This window comes from Marmota monax, unplaced genomic scaffold (assembly GCF_021218885.2).
Source record: "Marmota monax isolate L192 unplaced genomic scaffold, Marmota_monax_Labrador192_F-V1.1 WCK01_AAM20220418_F8-fsc00006, whole genome shotgun sequence".
Lineage (NCBI taxonomy): Eukaryota > Metazoa > Chordata > Mammalia > Rodentia > Sciuridae > Marmota > Marmota monax.
In genome coordinates this window covers 15,876,906-15,896,829 of record NW_026693712.1, presented here as the reverse complement: position 1 = coordinate 15,896,829, position 19,924 = coordinate 15,876,906, and the positions used below count along the sequence as shown (strand labels likewise).

General features: G+C 41.5%; 1 protein-coding gene across 7 annotated transcripts in view; it reads left to right on the top strand.

Moving 5' to 3' along the window:
- The window catches only part of Arhgap26 (Rho GTPase activating protein 26), a 411,097-nt gene that overhangs the window by 201,926 nt on the left and 189,247 nt on the right, over positions 1-19,924 (top strand). For all 7 annotated transcript variants that reach the window (XM_046460145.2, XM_058584255.1, XM_058584256.1 and 4 more), the window contains one exon: positions 15,171-15,207. In XM_046460145.2, the coding sequence (XP_046316101.1) occupies positions 15,171-15,207 (37 nt within the window). The remainder of the gene's footprint in view (positions 1-15,170; positions 15,208-19,924) is intronic.

Here is a 19,924-nt window from a genome sequence, read left to right as displayed (position 1 = left end):
GGCTGTTGGCTGTGCTTGTAACTGGAACTTGGTGGCCCTGTGAACAGTGTGCTGTGGCTCTTTCTAGACGAGAAGTGACAGAGGCTTGAGGAGGCACTTGTTGCTTTTGATGGGAACATCAGGTCGGCTGGTGCTCAGGAAGCTGACTGATCTTGCGGCAGCAGCCTTCCAGCCCAGCCCTGCTTGCTTTTGCGGGCCAGACCCTCTTCCCTGATCCTCTGAAATATATTTTGGGACTTCTTTCCTAACCAATTGTCAGCAAATCCCAAGGTGGCTGTTGCTGAGGAGAGTGAAGTAGTACAATCTCGGTGTTATGTAAAACTCCTCGAGTGCATGGAAAGCCCTTCAGGACCTGAAGGAGTCCATTTTTGATGGTGGGATATTAAAAATTATAGGCTCTGATGGAGTTGGAATTTCAAAACTGGTCTCTCTTTTATTTTTCTTCTCTGCATTTTTTATTGGTACATTATATTTGTAAGGTTTGTTATATATCTGTACAAGAACAATATAATTTGGCCAATATCATTCCCAGCATTTTCCCTTAGTTCCCTCTTTCAATGCGTAAGACCCAGAGAGAGGGAAGGGCTTGATCAGGGTCATACAAGAAGTCAGTGACTCACTCACTGGTCAAGGGCCCTGTGCTTGTGAGCTTCTTGGACTCCCTGCCCACTCAGATATAGCTTGTAGGTGGCCATGTAGTCAGCTGAGGATCCGGAAGATTAGCCCTGAGTGTTTCATATAGGCCTTTGTGATGGTCAGCACACCTACACACTTGTCCTGTGAGCTGAGGGTTAGGAAGCAAATGTCAATTTTGTTAATATTATGAGGGCTTCTGAAGGTTATATGAATCAATTCCATAATAAGACAACTTTCTGGAAGTGAGAGAGGAAGGAGAAGGGGAATCAGATGAGTTAATGCTACTTATTCCTAAATTTGTATTTTAAACCTGTGAGTTTCAGATCTGGGCTGCAACTCAAATGTACCTGTAAATTATGTTTACAAACTAGGGGAACAAAGAGAATTATAAAAATAAAATAAGAATGAAAGCCAAAACTATACAGTCTCTAGAAAAAAAAAAAAAGTAAGACAAAATCTTTGCAATCTGAGGCTTATTCACAGGACACTGAAAACAGTGTGTACAAAAACAGTCTACAAAAAATAATTTGGCTTTATTAAAATTAAAAACTTGTGCCTATCAAAAAATACCATTGGGGCTAGAGTTTTATGTGGCTCAGTGGTAGAGCACTTGCCTAGCATGTGTGAGGCCCTGGGTTTGATCCTCAGCACCACATTAAAAATAAATAAATAAATAAAGGTATTGTATCCATCATATATATATAAAATAAACCCACCTTTAATCTGGGCACAATGTCTCACACCTGTAATCCCAGCAATTTGGCAGGCCAAGGCAGGAGAATTGCAAATTTGAGGTTCACCTCAGCAACTTAGTGAGACCGTTTAAAAATAAAAAATAAAAAGGACCAGGGCTGTAACTCAGTGGAAAAGTGCCCTTGAGTTCAATCTCCAGCATCAAAACCAAAATAAAAGCAAACCAACAAACACCATTAAGAAAGTTATTTGGCAAGCTGCAGAATGGCAGAAAATATTGCAAAACATATATTTGACAAAGCAGATAATTTGGATTTGCACAGAGAGCTCATAAAACTTAGTAATAAATAGAACAACCTAATTAAAAGATGGGTGAAAGACTTGAAGAGGCACCTCATGAAAGAAGATTAAGAATTCCTTAAAAGTGCATGAAAAAGCCGGGTGCAGTGGCTCATGCCTGAATTCCCAGCTGCTCGGGAGGTGGAGGCAGGAAGATTGCAAGTTCAGCAAGACCCTGTTTCTAAATAAAATACAAAATAGGGCTGGGGATGTGGCTCAGTGGTTAAGTGCCTGAGTGCCCGAGTCCAATCCTCAGTACCAAAAAAAAAAAAAAAGTGCATGAAAAAGTCCTCAGAGAAATGCAGACTAAAATCATGAGACATTGCTACCTACCACCAGCAAGGCTGTAGTTAAGATTGAGAACAATAAATGCCGAGAGTACATGGACCTGAATTTCCCACTCGTTGTTGGTGGGAGGATAAAATGGTGCAGCCACCTTGGTAAAAGGCTAGGTAGTTTCTTATTTAATAACAAACAAATAAACAGCCTTGCCCTATGATTCATCATTTTTACTTCACCAAGAGAAATGAAAGCATATGTCCTCAGAAAGACTTGTACAAAAACATTTGGAGCAGCTTTATTTATGATAGCCAAAGACAGGACCAGCATACGTGTCCATGAACAAGATAATTGATAGAACTATGATATATTCAAATAATAAAGTACTACTCACAAGTAGAAAAGGACCAAGAGCATTGATTCACACCACAACATGGATAAGTCTCAAGAATTTTATGCTGAGTGACACAAGGGTGCCATAAAAAAGTATTGAGGTATGAATGCATTTTTATATTAATGATGGGACCAAAACAAAACAGAAGAATGGTTGTCTGGGCAGGGGCTGGTGGGGACAGTTGGGGCAAGATGGGAAGAGGCCTGGGAAAACTAGCTGAGTGACGGAGACATTTCTGTCTTGAAATGGGGGTTTAGCTTACATGGGTAGATGAAATTCTCATGGTTCATCGTTGGCACACTTGCGAATTGTGAATTTTATTGTATGTAAATTTTACCTTTAAAGATTGGCAAAAGGGCTGGGGTTGTGGCTCAGTGGTAGAGCGCTTACCTAGCACATGTGAGGCATTGGGTTTGATCCTCAGCACCACATAAAAATAAAGAAAGAAAAGTATTGTGTCCATCTACAATGAAAAAAAAAAGATTGGCAAATATTGAACTTTAGTAGATGATATGCACACACTAAGTGTTTAGATCAGTACTGAGGTCTGCAACTTACTTTAAATTTAATGAAAAATAAGATGGATTGATGATGATGGAAGGACAGGTATGTGACACATGATGATATAAGACAAATATAGCAAAATATGGTTGATTATAGATTGGAAGTCTTGAGTATATGAGTATTCACTGTAAGTGCCTTTGTCTTTTCTGTGTGTTTGAGGAATATGATGTTCTGTCCTAAATAGTTCTTTCTGTCTATACTCAGAGGTAGAGTGACTTCTGCCTGTGATGGAGAAGGGTGTGTCCATGGAGGGAGAGCAGAGGAAGAGTGAATCAATGAATGCTGGGTAGCCAAAGAACAGCTTTTCATTTCCAAGGGCTTGGTGGTCCCACCTCACCTTCTACCCCAACCATTGTGGGGAAATCAAAGTCCTGGGGATTCTGTATCTGCCCCTTCCTTTTACACTGAGTGGAGATGAGGAAGAGTTCAATCTAAAAACTTTTCTACAGAATCAAAGAGTTTTAGACTCTACAGTTCCATTTTGGAAACCCATTGTGCCCTTTGGGCGTTGTAGGAAAACATTACAATTCCCTGTGTGGTCAGAGCAGGTCACCAGCTCAGAGAACAGAATGAAAGAGTGAATCTTCTCAGAACCTGTGCTGCATGTACAGGGGTTGGCATCAGTATTATTTCTAGATTTGAGGTAGGAAACTCAGCTTCGGGTCACATATCGAAATGGCAGCCCCTGCACTCCTATGTGTCCATTGCAAGAAGTTCCCTTTCCCAATGTCTGTGACTCTTGATGGGCATCCCAGGGTAATGAGATCATAAAGGTGCTTTGAGTTCCTTTGACTTCATTCGGCCTCCATAGTGGAGAGGGTATAAATGCCACTTGCCTTAAGTCTGAAGAAGGAGGAACTGGAAGTGGAGTGGAGCAGTGTCAGGTATGACTCATGCTCTGGCTGTGGTTCTCCTAGGCAGGGCCATACTCCAACAGCTGACGAGCCTCACAAGCTCCTACTTCAGGACCCTGCGTACTGCACTGAGGAATTTCTCATTTGCAGTTTGCAAAGTACAAAAGAACAAGTTTCTCTCTTCTGCTCATGGAACTATGTAATGAATTCCAAGGACATGTGGGGAGAGAGAGGGGAACACATAAAGACATTCTTTGTTTAAGATTTTTTGTCTGGGGGACAGGAGGTGGTCCCCCATGACCCTCAGGGAAACAGCACGCTGATGGACTAGTGGGTTCACACCCACTTTTTAATGTTGTATCAGCATGAAGCCAGGAAATGTTAGAGCCAGAAGACTCCTCACATTGTGACCCGGCCACATCCTACATGCACGTCAGCTCACATGCCATCTGCTTAACTGGTGTGCTTTTGATAGTGAGTGAGCTTGTGTCCTATCTGCTGCCTTGAAATTTTTACTGGAGTATTGTTTTGTTTTTTTTTTTTTGTACATTACTTAGAATTCCTTTTTTGCATCCAGTTTTTGTTTATATTGGCTGAGATTCTAATCTTCAGTTGAAAGATAGAGACCTTGCTTATAGGGGTTTTCAGGATTTCTGAATATGAAATGCAAGGAAATTGCATAACATTACAGCATTTCCTCTTCTTGTTGCTTGCTTGTTACCCAAAATACAGTAGTTCCTTCTAGAAGCTTAAAGGAATTTGGCAGATCCTACCCTCTGATGGTCTGTTGTGGTTGAGAGAGTCAACATTACCCCGATTTGGGGTTGAATTTTTCTCGAGGTCAAAAAACAAAGCTTCCTGAATTATAACTATGACAACAGTGTTTATGTAACACAAAAATCAAACTCTGGGGGGAGGAGGAGCACCCACAACAATCAGTGTTAGTAACCCCAGAAACATTTTGTTCATGCTTAATTCAGCAGGACTGAAAACAAGTGAAAATAAGTGGCCTTCCCCTTCCCTGAGCAACTGGGTGTAATCTCCCACCTGCATGCTCCAGGAGGAGCTGTGTTATCTCCCCTCTGGAAATTATAGCAGCCTAATTTGAGATTTCTCACTGAGAAGTTCAGTAAGTACCAGCAGCACTCAAAATCTAAAAGCATTGCCATAAGGATAATTTGCTCGTCAAGGTCATTCTGACCCATAGAGAAGGTCCCAGATGAAGGAATGTGCACCCTGTGTCCTGAGCCCCTTGTCCTCTTGGAGTGACCTCTTGGACACTGAGTATGTGCTTAGAACTGTGAGTTGCCATGTAAATCTCCCCAAAGAAGTGTAAGGACAACTTTGTCATCAAGGGATTGATTTGGTTAGAGACTAGAAATAGTGAAGAATGAAAAATTGTATTCAGAAGTGTTAAGTTCTTTAAGAACTTCAGACTCTAAGAGAAATGAGAGGTCAAAGTAGGGAGAAATTATGGTCCATAGCCACTAAGGAAGTTAGAAAATCTTTGTGGAATGGGGAAAGGGAAATTACATTTTTTAGTACCTTCAGACACTGTGAAAACTATTCTGTTCTCCCAATATCCTCATAAATTAGGTATTGTTACTTAGCACTAGTTAACCAGCTCAGGAATGTGAAATGATTATCTAAGGGCACAGAACTCAGAAGTGGTGGAACTAGGCCATAATATACAGTCTCCAAAGCCACTTCATCCACTTCCCCTGTCCTAGAATCCATCCACGGCCTGTACAGGGGAAAGGACAGGCTAACAATGATGAACCCCAAGCAACCAATTTATCATCCTGAAATGCTTTCCAGATGAAAGGGAGCTTAGTCCTATGTGTAAGGGTGATACTGGGCCAGCCTTACTGCTGTGGCTGTGAAGAGCTCTTAGCTGTCAGCGGTTGACAGCCATTTGAGTCTTCCTTCTGGGACTCCATTCTGACCTTCATCTCTATTGAGATTAAATAATGAGTTGCCCTTTGATAATTTGAAGACTTATATCATGATGTCTTTTGTGACTATCATTATTACTAACACATTTAATTGCACAAATTAATGGGTTTCACTGTGACATTTTCCTACATGTTTATATTGTGCCTTGTTCTTGCCCTTCTGCCCTCTCTGGCCCTCCTCTTGTGATGTCAGGAAGGCTTCTCTTCTCTAGTCAAAGCTGGGCTTTAGGGAAGCATCTTGCAGGAAGGAACAAGGCGTATGACAGATTAGGGGGGGAGAGGGAGAGAAAGAGAGAGCAAGAGAGTGTTTGCACAAGAGAGAGAGAGCATTGGGGTGGGGGTTTGGGGGACAGCAAGACCCAGGAGAAGGTCAATATCGAGGTCCAGGTAAGAAGGCAATGAAAATATGACCTAGGGCAATAGAGAAAGAAACAGGGATGAGGAATAGGTTCCAGATATACGGTAGTCATGGAATTGATAAAACTCGAAACTGATTGGGTATGTGAGGTAGAAGGAAGGGAAAACTCAAGAACAGCCTGAGTATAGATTTCCTCCCATTCTACTTCGTTGCGCCCTTTCCTCCTTTAGTATAGGGTTCCCTATAAAGCTCAAGTAGGTGTTTCTTTATGTACTTTTAAAATTTGCTACAACTCTCGGCTGTAAGCCACATAAGCACAATTATAAAATAGAAATGAAAAGGATGTTTGGTTCGCTGTGGAAAGAGCAGGATGAAGTTCGGATACATTCAGATAAAACAACTTAAATGGGACTATTGGAACCCACTCTCCCCTCATATCATGGCTTTGCTTTCTTTTGTTTGACCTTTTTTATTCAAGCTTTGCTTATGTGGTGGCAGAGTTGGCCACTAAAGCTCCAGACATTTGTCCTGTTCTCCTAGCAACACATCAAGGCCTTGGTTTCAGCAACTGTGATAAAAAATGTTAAAAGCGAGTATTGTTAGCTCCTTTTAGCCTGGAGCAAGTCACATGCACAGTAATGTGTAGCCTGGATCACATAGTCACACCTGAAGAAGGAATGGGGATCAGCCCCACCCCAACCACCTGGACTTGAGGGAATGATTCCCCTAGGAAAATGAGGGTGATGTCCCTAGAGAAAGAGGGACATAGCTAACAAGCAGTAGGAATAGTCACAGGTATCCAGAGCACTTTGTCTTCCTCCCGAATTACTGAGGAATGATATAAAGAGATAAGTCTTTGATATCCATAGTACAAAGCAGCAGGCGGTGCTTGAACTAAGGGAAGACAAAGTTTATCTTCCTGTTCATCATCACTGCCATAACTGTGTCCAACAGCAAGCATCCATTTTCACTCACCAGCATGCTGTTGTCTTGGGGTTCAGGAAGGCTTCGGGTGCTGTCTGAAGACTTTGTAAATGGCTTCAGGAGCATAGCCAGGCGCTCCCATCTTTTGCTGGGCCCTTTTGCCAGAGACAGCCTGAGTCCTCAGGTGCCTCTGATTACATAACGGAGGAGACTCGGAACCATCAAGTGCAGGAACCCCTTTCTTAGCTCTCCTTGCAGAACTCCCCAGTGGCACCACAGGGCTAAAACTAACAACAGCAGTTGTCGTCACGTGCTGGTGTAGAGCCGACGTGCAGCAGGCCCTAGAAAAACAATGGCTACGTGAGGGATTTGATATCCTGGAAATAAGCCAAAAAAGATAAAGCCTTTCTATATTTTCTCACAATGAGACCTGAATTCTTTATTTCTATTTTCCTAAAAGGTGATGATTCCTAGAGATTTTGCCAGATGTTGGACATAGTTACCTAATGGTGGACCTGGCTTATGCTTTCTGTCTGTCCAGTGTGCTGTCTTTATCAACACCAACGTGGAGGTTCTTTCCTCCTGCCTGCTTTTCTACCCCTCTCCCTCCCCCCCTTTCTCTTTCATTTTGGTTTCTGTGTTATTCCTTCTACTCAAACCTACTCTTCGGGTCAGTACTTTCCCAGTGGCCTGCTGTGTGCCAGTTACTGAACACTCTTGACATGTAATCCTGCAGGGCCGGAGCAAGATCTTGATGCTTATTCAGTAATGGAGTATTGGGAAGTGCCATCAAATACATTTTTATTGGCTTTGCTTTGGGGAGCCTCCCTAAGAAAGCAGTGCAGCACTGGGCGCAGTGGGAGGGGAGAGCCCCAGGGGTGCTGCCAGCTGGGAAGTGGGCAGGCAGCAACAGCTGTTTTACCTCTGCTCTGCTCACTGAGAACATTTCCTCACTCAGACCTGGGTAATGAGGAGCACATCTCTGCGGGGAGGACGGGGAGCCAACACCTAACTCCCAAGCTCTGTCGCCCCAAGTTGAAATACATCCTTATTTATTTCAAGCCATTCAAACTCATTTTATCCCTGTGTGCTTCAGATTCAAACAGTTCCTTCTGGAAAGCTTTTCCAAGTGTGGCCTGTGAACACACCCATGAAAAGAGCCACTCTCCCAATTTCATGTCTGTTATTGGATTTTATGGGTGGCACCTCACAGACCCAGGGTGTCCTCCTAGTAACTTCTCAAGGGTTTTATTAAAAGGTTTTTTTTGTTGTTGTTGTTGTTTTGTTATTGTTTTTTTTTAAATTCAGCCTGTTTGCCAGGTGTTCAAATGGGCTGCTGTGCTGAGAGTTCTGCCGGCTGCGCAGGCCTTGGCAGCACCCTCCAGGTCTTTCTGTGCTCATTGTTTTTAAGAAGGGTGCTTTCTGGGTGTCCTAAAAAGTCTCAGGCTGGTTGTGGTTTTTCGATTACCGCCACACTTGTATTAATTGGAAGTTTGCAGAATTACGGTTATGTTTAATTTGGGTGGAAATTTTGTTCTTACATAATGGTTGCGATATTGCCATTCTAATTACTGCTTAGCTTCTTTTGAGTTCTTTGTTAACCACCAAGCTATTTTTCCACTGGAAAGCAGAGTTGGGTGGAGAAGTTGTATGAAGTTGTGGTCGAGGGCAGGCTCTAGTCTAGAGGCTCTCTGTTCAATTCAAACCCTGGCTACGTGACCTTTGGGAGGTTAATGAATCTGTATAATTCTGTGAGATAGAGGCCAAGCTAATCCCAGCAGGCTTCAGGATGAGACAACAATGTTCATATAAATGTTTAGTACGTAGCGAAGAAGTAGTTGTTGGTGGTGGTAATTTTTATTTTTGATTGCTGCTTTGTTCTAATTAATTGGCCTTAGACTGTTTCCTTTCCTTCCTCTATCTATTAGGATGCATATGAGACCAGTGCCACTGGGCCCCTCGAATCACATTCCCATCCTCAGCCATTGATCCCATAGGAGATAACCTTCCCTCACAAAAAGTGTGATGAGAAGGAAGGAGGATAACATGATAAAAGTTCATCTTCATAGATGATGAGTCCATGGGCTGCGGAATTTGCACTCTGTGCTGGTGTAAAATATTTTATATCTATTACTCAATTTGATTCTCATAACTCTTGAGAGGTTGGGTATATTAGTATCCTCCTTTTATAGTTGGCCAGACCAAGGTCTAGAGTTGGTAAGTGATGTAGACACATGGCCAATAAATGATAGAGGTGGACTTGGAACCCAAGCAGTAGGTCACTGCAAATCTGTCACTACTGATAGGCAGTTCAGAAGTGCAAGCTTTGGTGATGTGGACCCTTTGTGCCACAGAGAGGGGAAAAGATAATGTCCAGTCCAGCATTTGAAGATGTTGGTCTGCAGCTCTGTTTGACGTTTCTCCATCTTTATATTTTTATGTCTGGGAAACCATCAGGCAGGAGGGGCTTCCATCTCCTAGGCTTCTTGGAAGAGACCTCGGGTAATGCTAGAGTTTGGGGTGATTTCAGGTAACAGTTTAGTTTAGATTGGGGCAGCAGTTTTAGATAAGTTTGCCTGTGAGCCCATTTCTCTACCTTCATTTGTGCAGACTTTGATTCAGAGTGTGATGTGTCCATGTGCTAATGCAGCTGTGTATCAAAGGGTAAAGTTAGATTGTTTTGTCTAATTATTGTTTTACTTATGCCTTTAATTTACACTTGAAAAAAAAAGTGTGCCTCTCTGTGATTTCTCAGTATGACTTGGATAATGGTAATAAAGGTTACCCATAGAAAAGTTCTGGGAATCCAAATGACTCTGTGTATTCTCTCTTAATTCTCTAGGGACATGTAAATTGAATTGGCTCAGCAGTGAACACAATTTATTGCAAAATCACCTCTGAGTGCAGAGGAAGCATATGAAGGCTTTCTGCACCCTCCTTTGATTTATTAAATTATACTCCCATTGTAGCTTCTGGGTAAGGACTCATAGAATTGCAGTACCCTGTGATTTGTATCAAAGACCCGCTTTCTTGCCCTGGTGTTTATCTTCAGGATGGAACTCTGGCTCAGAGAGAATATGGAGAGTTGCGTTAGCTGCCAGATGGTTGCCTGGATTAGCTGTGGATGCTTCAGTTGGAATCTGAAGGCCATTCCCAGTTTCATTTTCTTTCTGACTCAGGGCAAGTTATTTCTTCCAGTGACTCACTTGCTCTAGCTGCCCAGGATAGCTCGTCACCTTTATCATCCTCTTCATCGCGATGTCTTATTTATCATGTGGTTAGTGGTTAAGTGCTTCAGCTCTGAAGACAGACTCTGGGAGTTCCTGTCTGGTTTCTTCCCTTTTCCAGCAGCCTCACCCTGGGCAAGTGACCTCACTTCTCTAAAAGCCTCAGTTTTCTCATCTCTGTGACTGGAATAATTAAATTATGTTGTGTTAGGACTGATGAAGATGGCCATAGATTGCTTGGCATGGTGTCCGACACATAGCGGCACTTTTGCCATCATCATTTGTATTAAATAATTATCTGCATGGAAGTTATTCCTTAATGACTCACAGATGGGCCCTGATAAGGGAGCAAACACATCAAATTTCTGTTCTCTAGAAGCATATACTAGGAGAAACATAATCATTGGCAAGGTACCTAACTAATCTTCATGTTCAGCATTCAGCAGCAACTAGTCTACTTACATTGAGAACACAAAGCCAAAGAGCTAAGATGCTCCAGTGTGGCTGGATTCTGGGGTACTTAAGCTAAGCAGGAGAGGCAGACTTAGCTTAGGCTGGGTTGTCGAGAGGATGCATTCTCTGCTTTGTTCTTCCTTAAGAGCATTATTAAAGTGACCCTTATTCTGTTGAGTTGATCCTGGAGATTCAGGTTCTATCCTGGCACTAGAGCTCTTGAGAGAAAAGAAACATATATCTGAAAACATATTCATCTGAGATAACTGTTAATAAGACAAAACTACAGAGACCTTCTGTTAAGGGACATTGCTTTGTACTTCCAGCTTCAGTCCCATGCTAGCAGGCAACTGTGAGATCTATAGAGGAAAGATTGCCCAGGGCAGGCAAACCATTTCTAACAGGTGAATTGGATGACCTTTGTCTCTACCAGCATAGAATCATAATGCCACCCACTGAAGTGGCTTAGTAGTTATGTTCATTTGCTACTACCTGGGTAGGTGTTTTATTCAGCTTTTTTTTTGCTGCTGTGACTAAAAGACCTGACAAGAACAATTAGAAGAGAAAAAGATCATTTGAGGGCGCATAGTTTCGGAGATCTTAGTCCACAGACAGCCAGCTCCATTCCTTGGGGCTTGAGGTGAGGAAGAACATCATGGCGGAAGATTTGTGGCAGGGAGAAGCAGCTCACATGATGATCAGAAAGCAGAAAGAGAGAGAGACTCCACTTGCCAGATACAAAACATATACTCTAAAGGCATGCCTCCAATGACCCACCTCCTCCAGCCACACCCTACCTCTTAGTTAATCCCCATCAGGAGATTAATCCACTGATTGGGTTAAGGCTCGCATAATTTGATCCTTTTTCCTCTAATCCTTCTTGCATCGTCTCACACAGGAGATTTTGGGGGACACCTTACATCCAAACCATAACAGTAGCAAAGTGGATCGGAACAATCACTGTAGAGACAAGCTAGAATAGTATATCACTCATCAGCTCTGTGTCATTGGACAAACTATGGAAGCTTTCTGGCCTCAGGTTCCATATCTGTAAAATAGGATCAACACTAGACCTAATCTATATGGTGTTGTAAGGATTAGACGTTGTCATGTGTGGCTCTTGGTAAGTGCTCAGTAAACAAGTCCATTCCTGCTTGGTGCTCTTACCTTGCCACCACTTGGCCTCTGAGATGGAGGCTGCTCCCCACCCTGGGCCTTCCTGTTTGGGCCATGAAGTCACATAGTCCTGGCAAGTATGGTTTGTTAGCCTCGTTTGAAAACTCGTTCTCTTTGGCTCATTTATCCAAACCAGACAGAGATTAATAACATAGCCTCAGAGAATTGGGCAGCACATGTTTCTGGCGCCTTCGGCTCATTGATCATGCCTCCCCAATTCAGGGAATGCTTGGGTGTTCCAGGCAGGGTCTCCTGAGACCCAGGAAACATTGAAGGAAAGTAATTTGGCATGAACTCACCTCCTAATTAAGGAGGGCTAAAAGCCCTGCAGTTTACTATTCCTTGTGGATTTTGCTGTTTATAAATAGAAGCAAATTTCTCTGGCATAAAATGTTTGAATTTAATGGAAGAAATACAGTGATCAAGGATGACTCTAAAAACATCCTTGCCAAATTATGGTCTTTTCCCTTACATTTCCCTTATCCAACTTTCCTAGGTATTTAATGGCAATCATCATAGGTCACTGCTCTTAGCTATGACCTAGCTACCTATTTCACTCACAGGTCAAAAGGCCCTGTAAGGATCTGCTTGCTGCCCCTTTGACTTGTCCTTCTCTGCCTTGCACTGATCCCCAATAATATTGGCCTTTCTCCCTCTAGAAGACCATGCCTTTCCCATTTCAGAAACCTTCTGGGCTCTGGTCCCTAAGTGTTCCCAGAGAGATCTCTTCTCATCATTTAGGTCTCATGCAAATATTACTCCTTTAGAGAAGCTTTTCCCTGTATCAGGCCCATAGCACCTTCTTTATCTTTATTGTACTTACAGTTATTTGAAGAAATCATTTTTGTGCATTTGTTTATTTCTGTTTTTTTTTTTTCACTAATGGAAATGTTCCCTGAAGAGCAGAGACCATAGCTGTCTTGTTCTTCTGTATTCTCAGCATATAAATTGCCTGTCCATTATAGGCACTCAATAAATAATTTGTTCAATGTATGCACATAAACAAATGAATTGCAAGTAACTTTAGGAGTTACCATTCAAGAGGTATCCAAGCTTTTCAAAGTCACTATCCCCTCGTTTGATACCCCCGTGAGTAAAACCGAGAGCAGCAAAGGGAGGGGACATTTGGTTGCTGGCGTCTTAGCTTCTCTCCCAGCCCCTGTGGCAGTCCCTGTGCAGGTGCTCTGGAACACCACTTGAAAACCATAGTCTAGTCCAAGTTCTTCAAATTTGCAGATGATGGGGCTGGGATTGTGCTCAGCGGTAGAGCGCTTGCCTAGCACAGGCGGGACCTGGGTTCGATCCTCAGCACCACATAAAAATAAAGGCATTGTGTTGTGTCCATCTACACCTAAAAAATAAATATTAAAAAAAAATTTGCAGATGATGGAGATGCTGCTGAGGGGAATGGGCAATTGTGTGCCCTCTGTTACAGAGTGTTATTAATGTAACCTCCCTGTCAGCTTCAACCTGAATTTTGTAGTGATTTTTGTTCTTTCCCCAAATTCTGTGATGGCTAAGCAGGTCTTATCCCACTGCATAGCCAGAAGCACTTGAATGTGTTTTGTGCTGTTTTGGTATATTTCTATTCCACAGTCTTATTTGATGTTTACGGCATCTCTGGGATAGATAGGCAGAACATCTAGCATTTCCTCATTCTGTAGGTGGAGAAATTGAAGTTCAGCCAAATGAAGTAACTAGTGGTAAAATCCAGGCCAAATCGAAGTCTTTTGACTCCTCATCTTTAGAACTTTTCAGTGCATGCCCTGCTTCCTGTTTTTTCACCAGGCCATCCTCCTTCAGCCCAGAAACCCCTTCTGTCTCTCCTCCTCCTTTTGACCTTCATAAGTGGCAGTGCAGCTCTGGTCTTCTGAAGAAATTGAACATAATAATTACAGAGTTGTTGGAAGTTTGGGAGGGCTTAATGGTTCTCTTTTCAGAGTTGCATAGTTCTGTTTCTTTGGGGATTAAAGTGGTTTTCAGCTGAGAGTGGCCATCAGAAACACATGGGGGTGGATAGATAGATGCTTTTAAGTTATGGCAAAAAGCTTTACCTTATGCCTTTCCATACTACAAAACCTTAATTAAACAAGGATTTGGCACTAGGATTTCTTTTTTCTTAATACTTTTATTTCTTTATTTTTAATATAGTGCTGAGGATCAAACCCAGAGCCTCACACCTGCTAGGCAAGCACTCTACCACTGAGCCACAACCCAGCCCTATATTTTTCTTAAGCAGAAGATCCATCTTATTTAATAATGAGAGCATATCAGGGATAAGCCACCTCTTGCCCACAGACCAAGCCACCTATCCCTTGCTTTTATAGAGCCCATGAGCCGTGTATGGTATTTACAGATGGACATTTTGCAATTTATTAATGATACTAACTTTGAACCTCAAGTAAGTGAACTGCTACCCTTCCTCTAAATGAACCAAAATTGCATTCTTTTCATTAGTAGACTTGCATTTTAAAAGTTATATCAATTCTTATATTTTGAATTTTGTCAAAAATTTTGTAAAAATTTCCTTCTTGTTATATAAGTATGTACATAATATTGATTTTGCGTCTTGCCTCTCAGAGCCTGAAATATTTATAATCTGGCCTTGTACAGAAAAGGTTGCTGACACTTGCAGCATGTCATTGTCTATTTTATATTGAAGCACTTTTCTGCTTACTCTATTGGTCCACTTTATGATTTCTACAAATCATTTAAGGGTTTTTATTATAGCTATCATATGTTCTCCTTATAATATTGATATTTACAAAAGAATACAGAGTAAGAAGTGGCTGGTTCCATTCCCCAGTGTTAACACTCAACAGTTTGTAATGTACCTTTGCTACTAATTAGCTGTGGGACCTTAACTAACCTTTGTATGCCTCAGATTCTCCAACTGTAAAACAGTTGATAATAACCCCTTCTACAAAGAAGAATTGTGTAGGTTATAGGCAATAATTTGTGTGAATTACTTAGCATATGGCTGGTGCATTGTTAATGCTTAATGATTTGTAACTAATCTTAGAATTATTTATATGTACAAATAAGTTTACTTGATTTTTTTAAAAAGATGGATTATGAGGGTTTTTTGTTTTGTTTTGTTTTTTACAATAAAGTTCTACAGGTGACTCCAGTTCATGCACATTTAAGCTAAAGTGCATACTGGGAAGTAGATGGTTATTGAAAGGATTTGTATTTGGGCCAGAAATTGCCTTCTATCTTACGGTATATAGTAGGAGAAGCGGGGAGGTAATGGATTTCTAAGTGAACGTTTAGGGGTATAAAATGCACACAAGTGAGTTTTTTCCCCCTCTTTTCCAGGTCTACAACTCCAACAAAGACAGTCAGAGCGAAGGGAGTAAGTATGATGCTTGGGTTATTTTCTGCCCCCTGGGCTGGGAGTGGGCTTTGAGAAGTTGCTGCTGTGTGAGGAATGAACCACCAGGAGGTGCTGTGGGCATGATGGGTCAGCTTCATTTCCTGAGTGTCCTGTGTGATCTTTCCACATCACTGACTTCATAGGGCCCTTTACTGAGCCTGACTGGTAAGACTGTAATGACACCTTGCATTTAAATAACCCTTCACACTTGACATAGTGTTCTCATGAACGTTATGTCACTCAATCCTACGTCTTCTTAACACTGCTCCACTGCTAATATCACATACCCCAAAAACCATATGCTGGGTGGAAGCCGAAGTCACCCTTGACTTCTGCTTAATCTGCCCAAAGGCCTGGAGAGAAAAGAGTAGAGATGGTGAATATAATATGTTCCTCTTTGATGGAGTGCCCTTGGGCATATTTATAGAATGCACCGTACATTTTCCCTGTTGGAGGCTCTGAGCAATCTGGCTAATCATGATTTCCAAGGCCACCTGTAACCTTGTAAAGGCGCTTGGATTAGAATGAAACTCCTACTGGTAAAGTGTTTGGACTGATTATCTCCTTGGTGCACAGGAGAAAAAACAAATTCCTTCCAGGTTGCTGCAAGAGTTCAAAGGAAATCCTGTCCCCTGGCTTCAGATTTGCTTTGTAAAATCTGCTTGGGGGGAAAAAAATTCAAAGGTGGCCCTACCATGGATTTCAATAGTGTCAGGAAAATTAATAGAACAGCGCCTCTCCAGGTGGAGAAAAGATGGTCTTCCTTTTTTTTTTTTCTTTCTTTAGAGGGGAGTGGGTGGTAAAAGTCATTATGGGATAAAAAGAAGGTTTTCTTCCTTCCATTCTCTCTGAAATAAAACCAGGAGTTTTATACAGTATAAAATACTAAGTAATGGGGAATGGCTGATATTGATATATTAGAGGTCTTTATGACAGGAAAAAAATGTGTGTTTTTTTTTTCCCCTTTGTGTCAAAAATTGAACAAAGGCAAAATTTTAAGTAAACAATCAAGGAAACAAAGAATCCCCGTTTCTGGATTGGGTAGGTTTGTTTTGGAGCATCTGAGGTCAACTCTGGCTAACTTAGGCAAAAATAGCTGTTCAACAGGAAAGAAATACAGAAGGCTGCAGCATCACTCACTGTGAGGTAAAGAGCTGAAGACATAGCCTTGAAAAAAGACCAGCTCTAGGGACCTGGGAGCCGGAAACCAATGGGAAAGGGTCTTCTGCATCATATTTGCAGAATGATAAAGCTCTGAACTGTAGTTGCCTCATTCTTGTGAAAATTTAGAATCCCAGGAAAGAGGCAAGTTGGTCATGCTTGGGCCCATCCAGAGAAAAGGGCACACCCTGATGGATAGTTTCGAGTGTACATGAAGTGGGAGTGGGGTAGTATCCCAAAGGGAAATTAAGGAAGCCACCAGGATGGAATGGTGCCGGGTGGAGCTCACAGATGCCTGCCGGGTGAGGTGCATGTGAATGGAGACCTCTGGCCAGATGTTCACTTACTTGTGTAACTTTTAACTTTGTGAACTTGCTTCTCTCTGCTTAAGTGCCAAAGATTGCCAAGAGTCTCTTGAAGGGTATGCCAGACCTATACACATTCTGTCATTTCTATAATACATTTTGGTAATATGTTTGGGAAAGCTTTTAAAAGTGATTATTCTTTGACTCAACAATTTGTTCTAAAAAAGCAAGAGATGTTTATGCAGCAGAGAAGTTCACTGGAGCATTGGTAATAATAGGGAAGAATTAGAATCTAAATGTCCTACAGGGAGTTAGTTAAATAAATCATAGAGTAGTATGCAGCCTTTAAAAAGAACAAAGGAGGTCTTGATGTATTGGCAGAAATGGTGCCCACAGTATATTGTTAATTGAGCTTTAAAAAACTAGGCAATGGAATAATGCACATAGTAAAAGAAATTATTTGACATAGGTAGTCGATAGAAATAAGTTTGGAAGTACATGTATTTTCAAACTTAATCAGGGTAGAGGTTGGACTATCGGGAGACATCCACTTTCTATGTTAACTATTTCTCTACAGTATGTATTATTTTCAGTTAACCTGTACTTTTTAGTAATAGCTATTAAAACAGCATTAAGTGAGCATTTACTGTGTGTCAAGCCCTGGAGATGTGTTACATACATTAACTCCCTGTAATACCCTGAGAGATAGATACCTTCTTTGAGGATGAGGAAATTGAGACTGGAAAGCTCAGGGAACACAATTTTATCAAAATTTTGCCTGACTCCAAAGGTTCTATTATTAGAAACAAGGATATTCTTTCTAAAAAATAATACCAAAAGTTCCATTTTAGAAAACATAGACACTTTGCTTCCGTTGCCCTGTTATTCACAGACTGATGACAGGGTGTCCATTGACCCCCATGGGTGTTTAATTGCTTGCTTACCCTTTCATCTTGCAAGCAGAAGAGATAAGGACAGGGTAAAAAATTCTGGCTGCTTTTTCAGGAGTAGTTTAGGTGTAGGACTTATGTTTCTAGGGTTTTATTATTTACCAATTTCCAGGATGACAAAACCAGAGTAGGATCTTGTGGGTTGGCGCTGCCTCACCTTTTTCAGCATTAGGGCCCATCTTCCCCATCATGCAACGACTTTCCCTCCCTCTCCCCTGACCTTGTACTTGCACTCTGTCTTCATTGTGGTAATTTGCATTTTCACCCCATGCTCACCCACAGCTCATTTGTCACAATTTTGATAAAACTGTGTTCCCTGATAGTGTTTAGTGTTTTAATAGCACTATTGCCCAGGGTTGTTCTGCAACCCTCTTTCTGTTTGTGCCACAATCTAAACTTTTTTAAAAGTAAGAAGTCAATTCGCTATGAATTAAAGAGTAGGGCATTGCTATTCTCACCACATTCCTAATGTCTGGCATCTAAATCCCAGATGTCTAGCATTTTGTTTTCTAGAAAATGTTTTGGAGGGAGTTTGAATGAAAACATTTTATCACAGAGCCAGAATGTTTTGAAGGAGCAAATAGCAAAGGAAAACTCCCTTGGGGACACTTCGGAATCTGTTGCTTTCATCTTGAAGTTTCTCCCAGGGCATACTTTGCCTGTGGGTATAAGACAGGGCCTTAAGTAATGTTTGTCAGCTGCTGGTATTTTTGAAGTGGTCCAGTTGCCAGGAGGAGGGTGTTTGCAGATAAACACATGCTCATTTCTCTACAGAGCCTTTTTCTTGTGCTCTTTCCCTCTCTGTTCTGTTGGGTCTCGGGTGTAGAGGGTTAACCATACTCATATATTCATGGTACATCATTGACACGGAGCCCTGGATTCACTCATTCTTTGTTTCATGTCACTTTATTTTACTTATTTATTTGTTCCTTTTTAATTGTTTTCCTTATTCATATTCCTTTTCTCTTCTATAAGCCACAATCTTCAGATGCATTCTTGGAAAATGTGTGCCTTTCTCTGTGTTAAGTTTTGTAAATGGTGGTGTCTCAGTCTGATCTTTGTCCATCAGCATTGTGTTGGGAAGGTATTCACTGAGCTCCTTTAGACTGTGGCTTCTGGTGACTGCCTACTCCAGGGTGTATCTCTTTTTGCAGAGATGTGCTCCATCTCCTTACACCTTGAATTCCTCATCACCACAAGGAACACCTCTGTACGTGTCCTGTATAAGGTTTCTTTGGGTTGTCCTCACCAGGGGAATTGTTGGTCAAGTTGTGGGTCTGTGCAGAGACTTAGTCTCAGTGCTCTCCTTGCTCCTAGAGCTGCTGCCCACAGTCCCATCCACCCTGTATTCTAGTGTCTCCATTCCTGCCAGCTCTCACTGTTAATCAGCCTTCTAATTTTTTTGCTAGTCTGCAAGATATACAATCATAGTTCATTGTTGTTTCAGTTTGCATTTCTCTGATAATTGATGATAATTGATTCATATTCCCATTAGTTCTCTGGGTTTTCTCTTCTATTAATTGCCTAAACATGTCCCCTGCTCATTTTCTGATATAAGTTTCTCTTATGGTTTAGATATGAGGTGTCCCCCAAAAGCTCATGTGTGTGACAACACAAGGATTTTCAGAGGTGAAATGATTAGATTATGAGAGTTAGAACCTAACCCACTGGATTAATCCACTGGTATGAAGTGACTAGGTGGTTACCGTAGTAAGATAGGGTCTGAAGGAAGTAGGTTCCTGGAGGTGTGCCTTTGGTGTTCATATTTTGTTCTAGGTGAGCAGAGCTCTCTCACTTTCCTAGTTGCCATGTCCTGAGCTGCTTTCCTCCACTCTGCCCATCTGTCATGCTTCACCTAGGGCCCAGAGCTATGGAGTCAGCCATCTATGAATTGAGACCTCTGAAACTGTGAACCAAAATAAACTCTTCCTTCTCTATATTGTTTTTGCCCGGTATTTTGGTCACAGCAACTACAATAAAAAACTAACAACAGCAACAAAAGCAGTTGCTGTTTTTCTCTTGTTGATTTATAAAGTCTCTTATATTTATTTTTTAATTTTTAAAATAATAATATTGTTATTATTATTATTATTCCTTTGATAGTTGTAGATGGACAGAATGCCTTTATTTGTATATTTTTATGTGGTGCTAAGGATCAAACTCAGTGCCTCATACATGCTAGGCAAGTGTTCTAACACTGAGCTACAACCTCAGCCCCAAAGTCCCTTATATGTAGATATTAATTCCTTGTTAATTTTTGTTCCCATTTTATCAACTGTC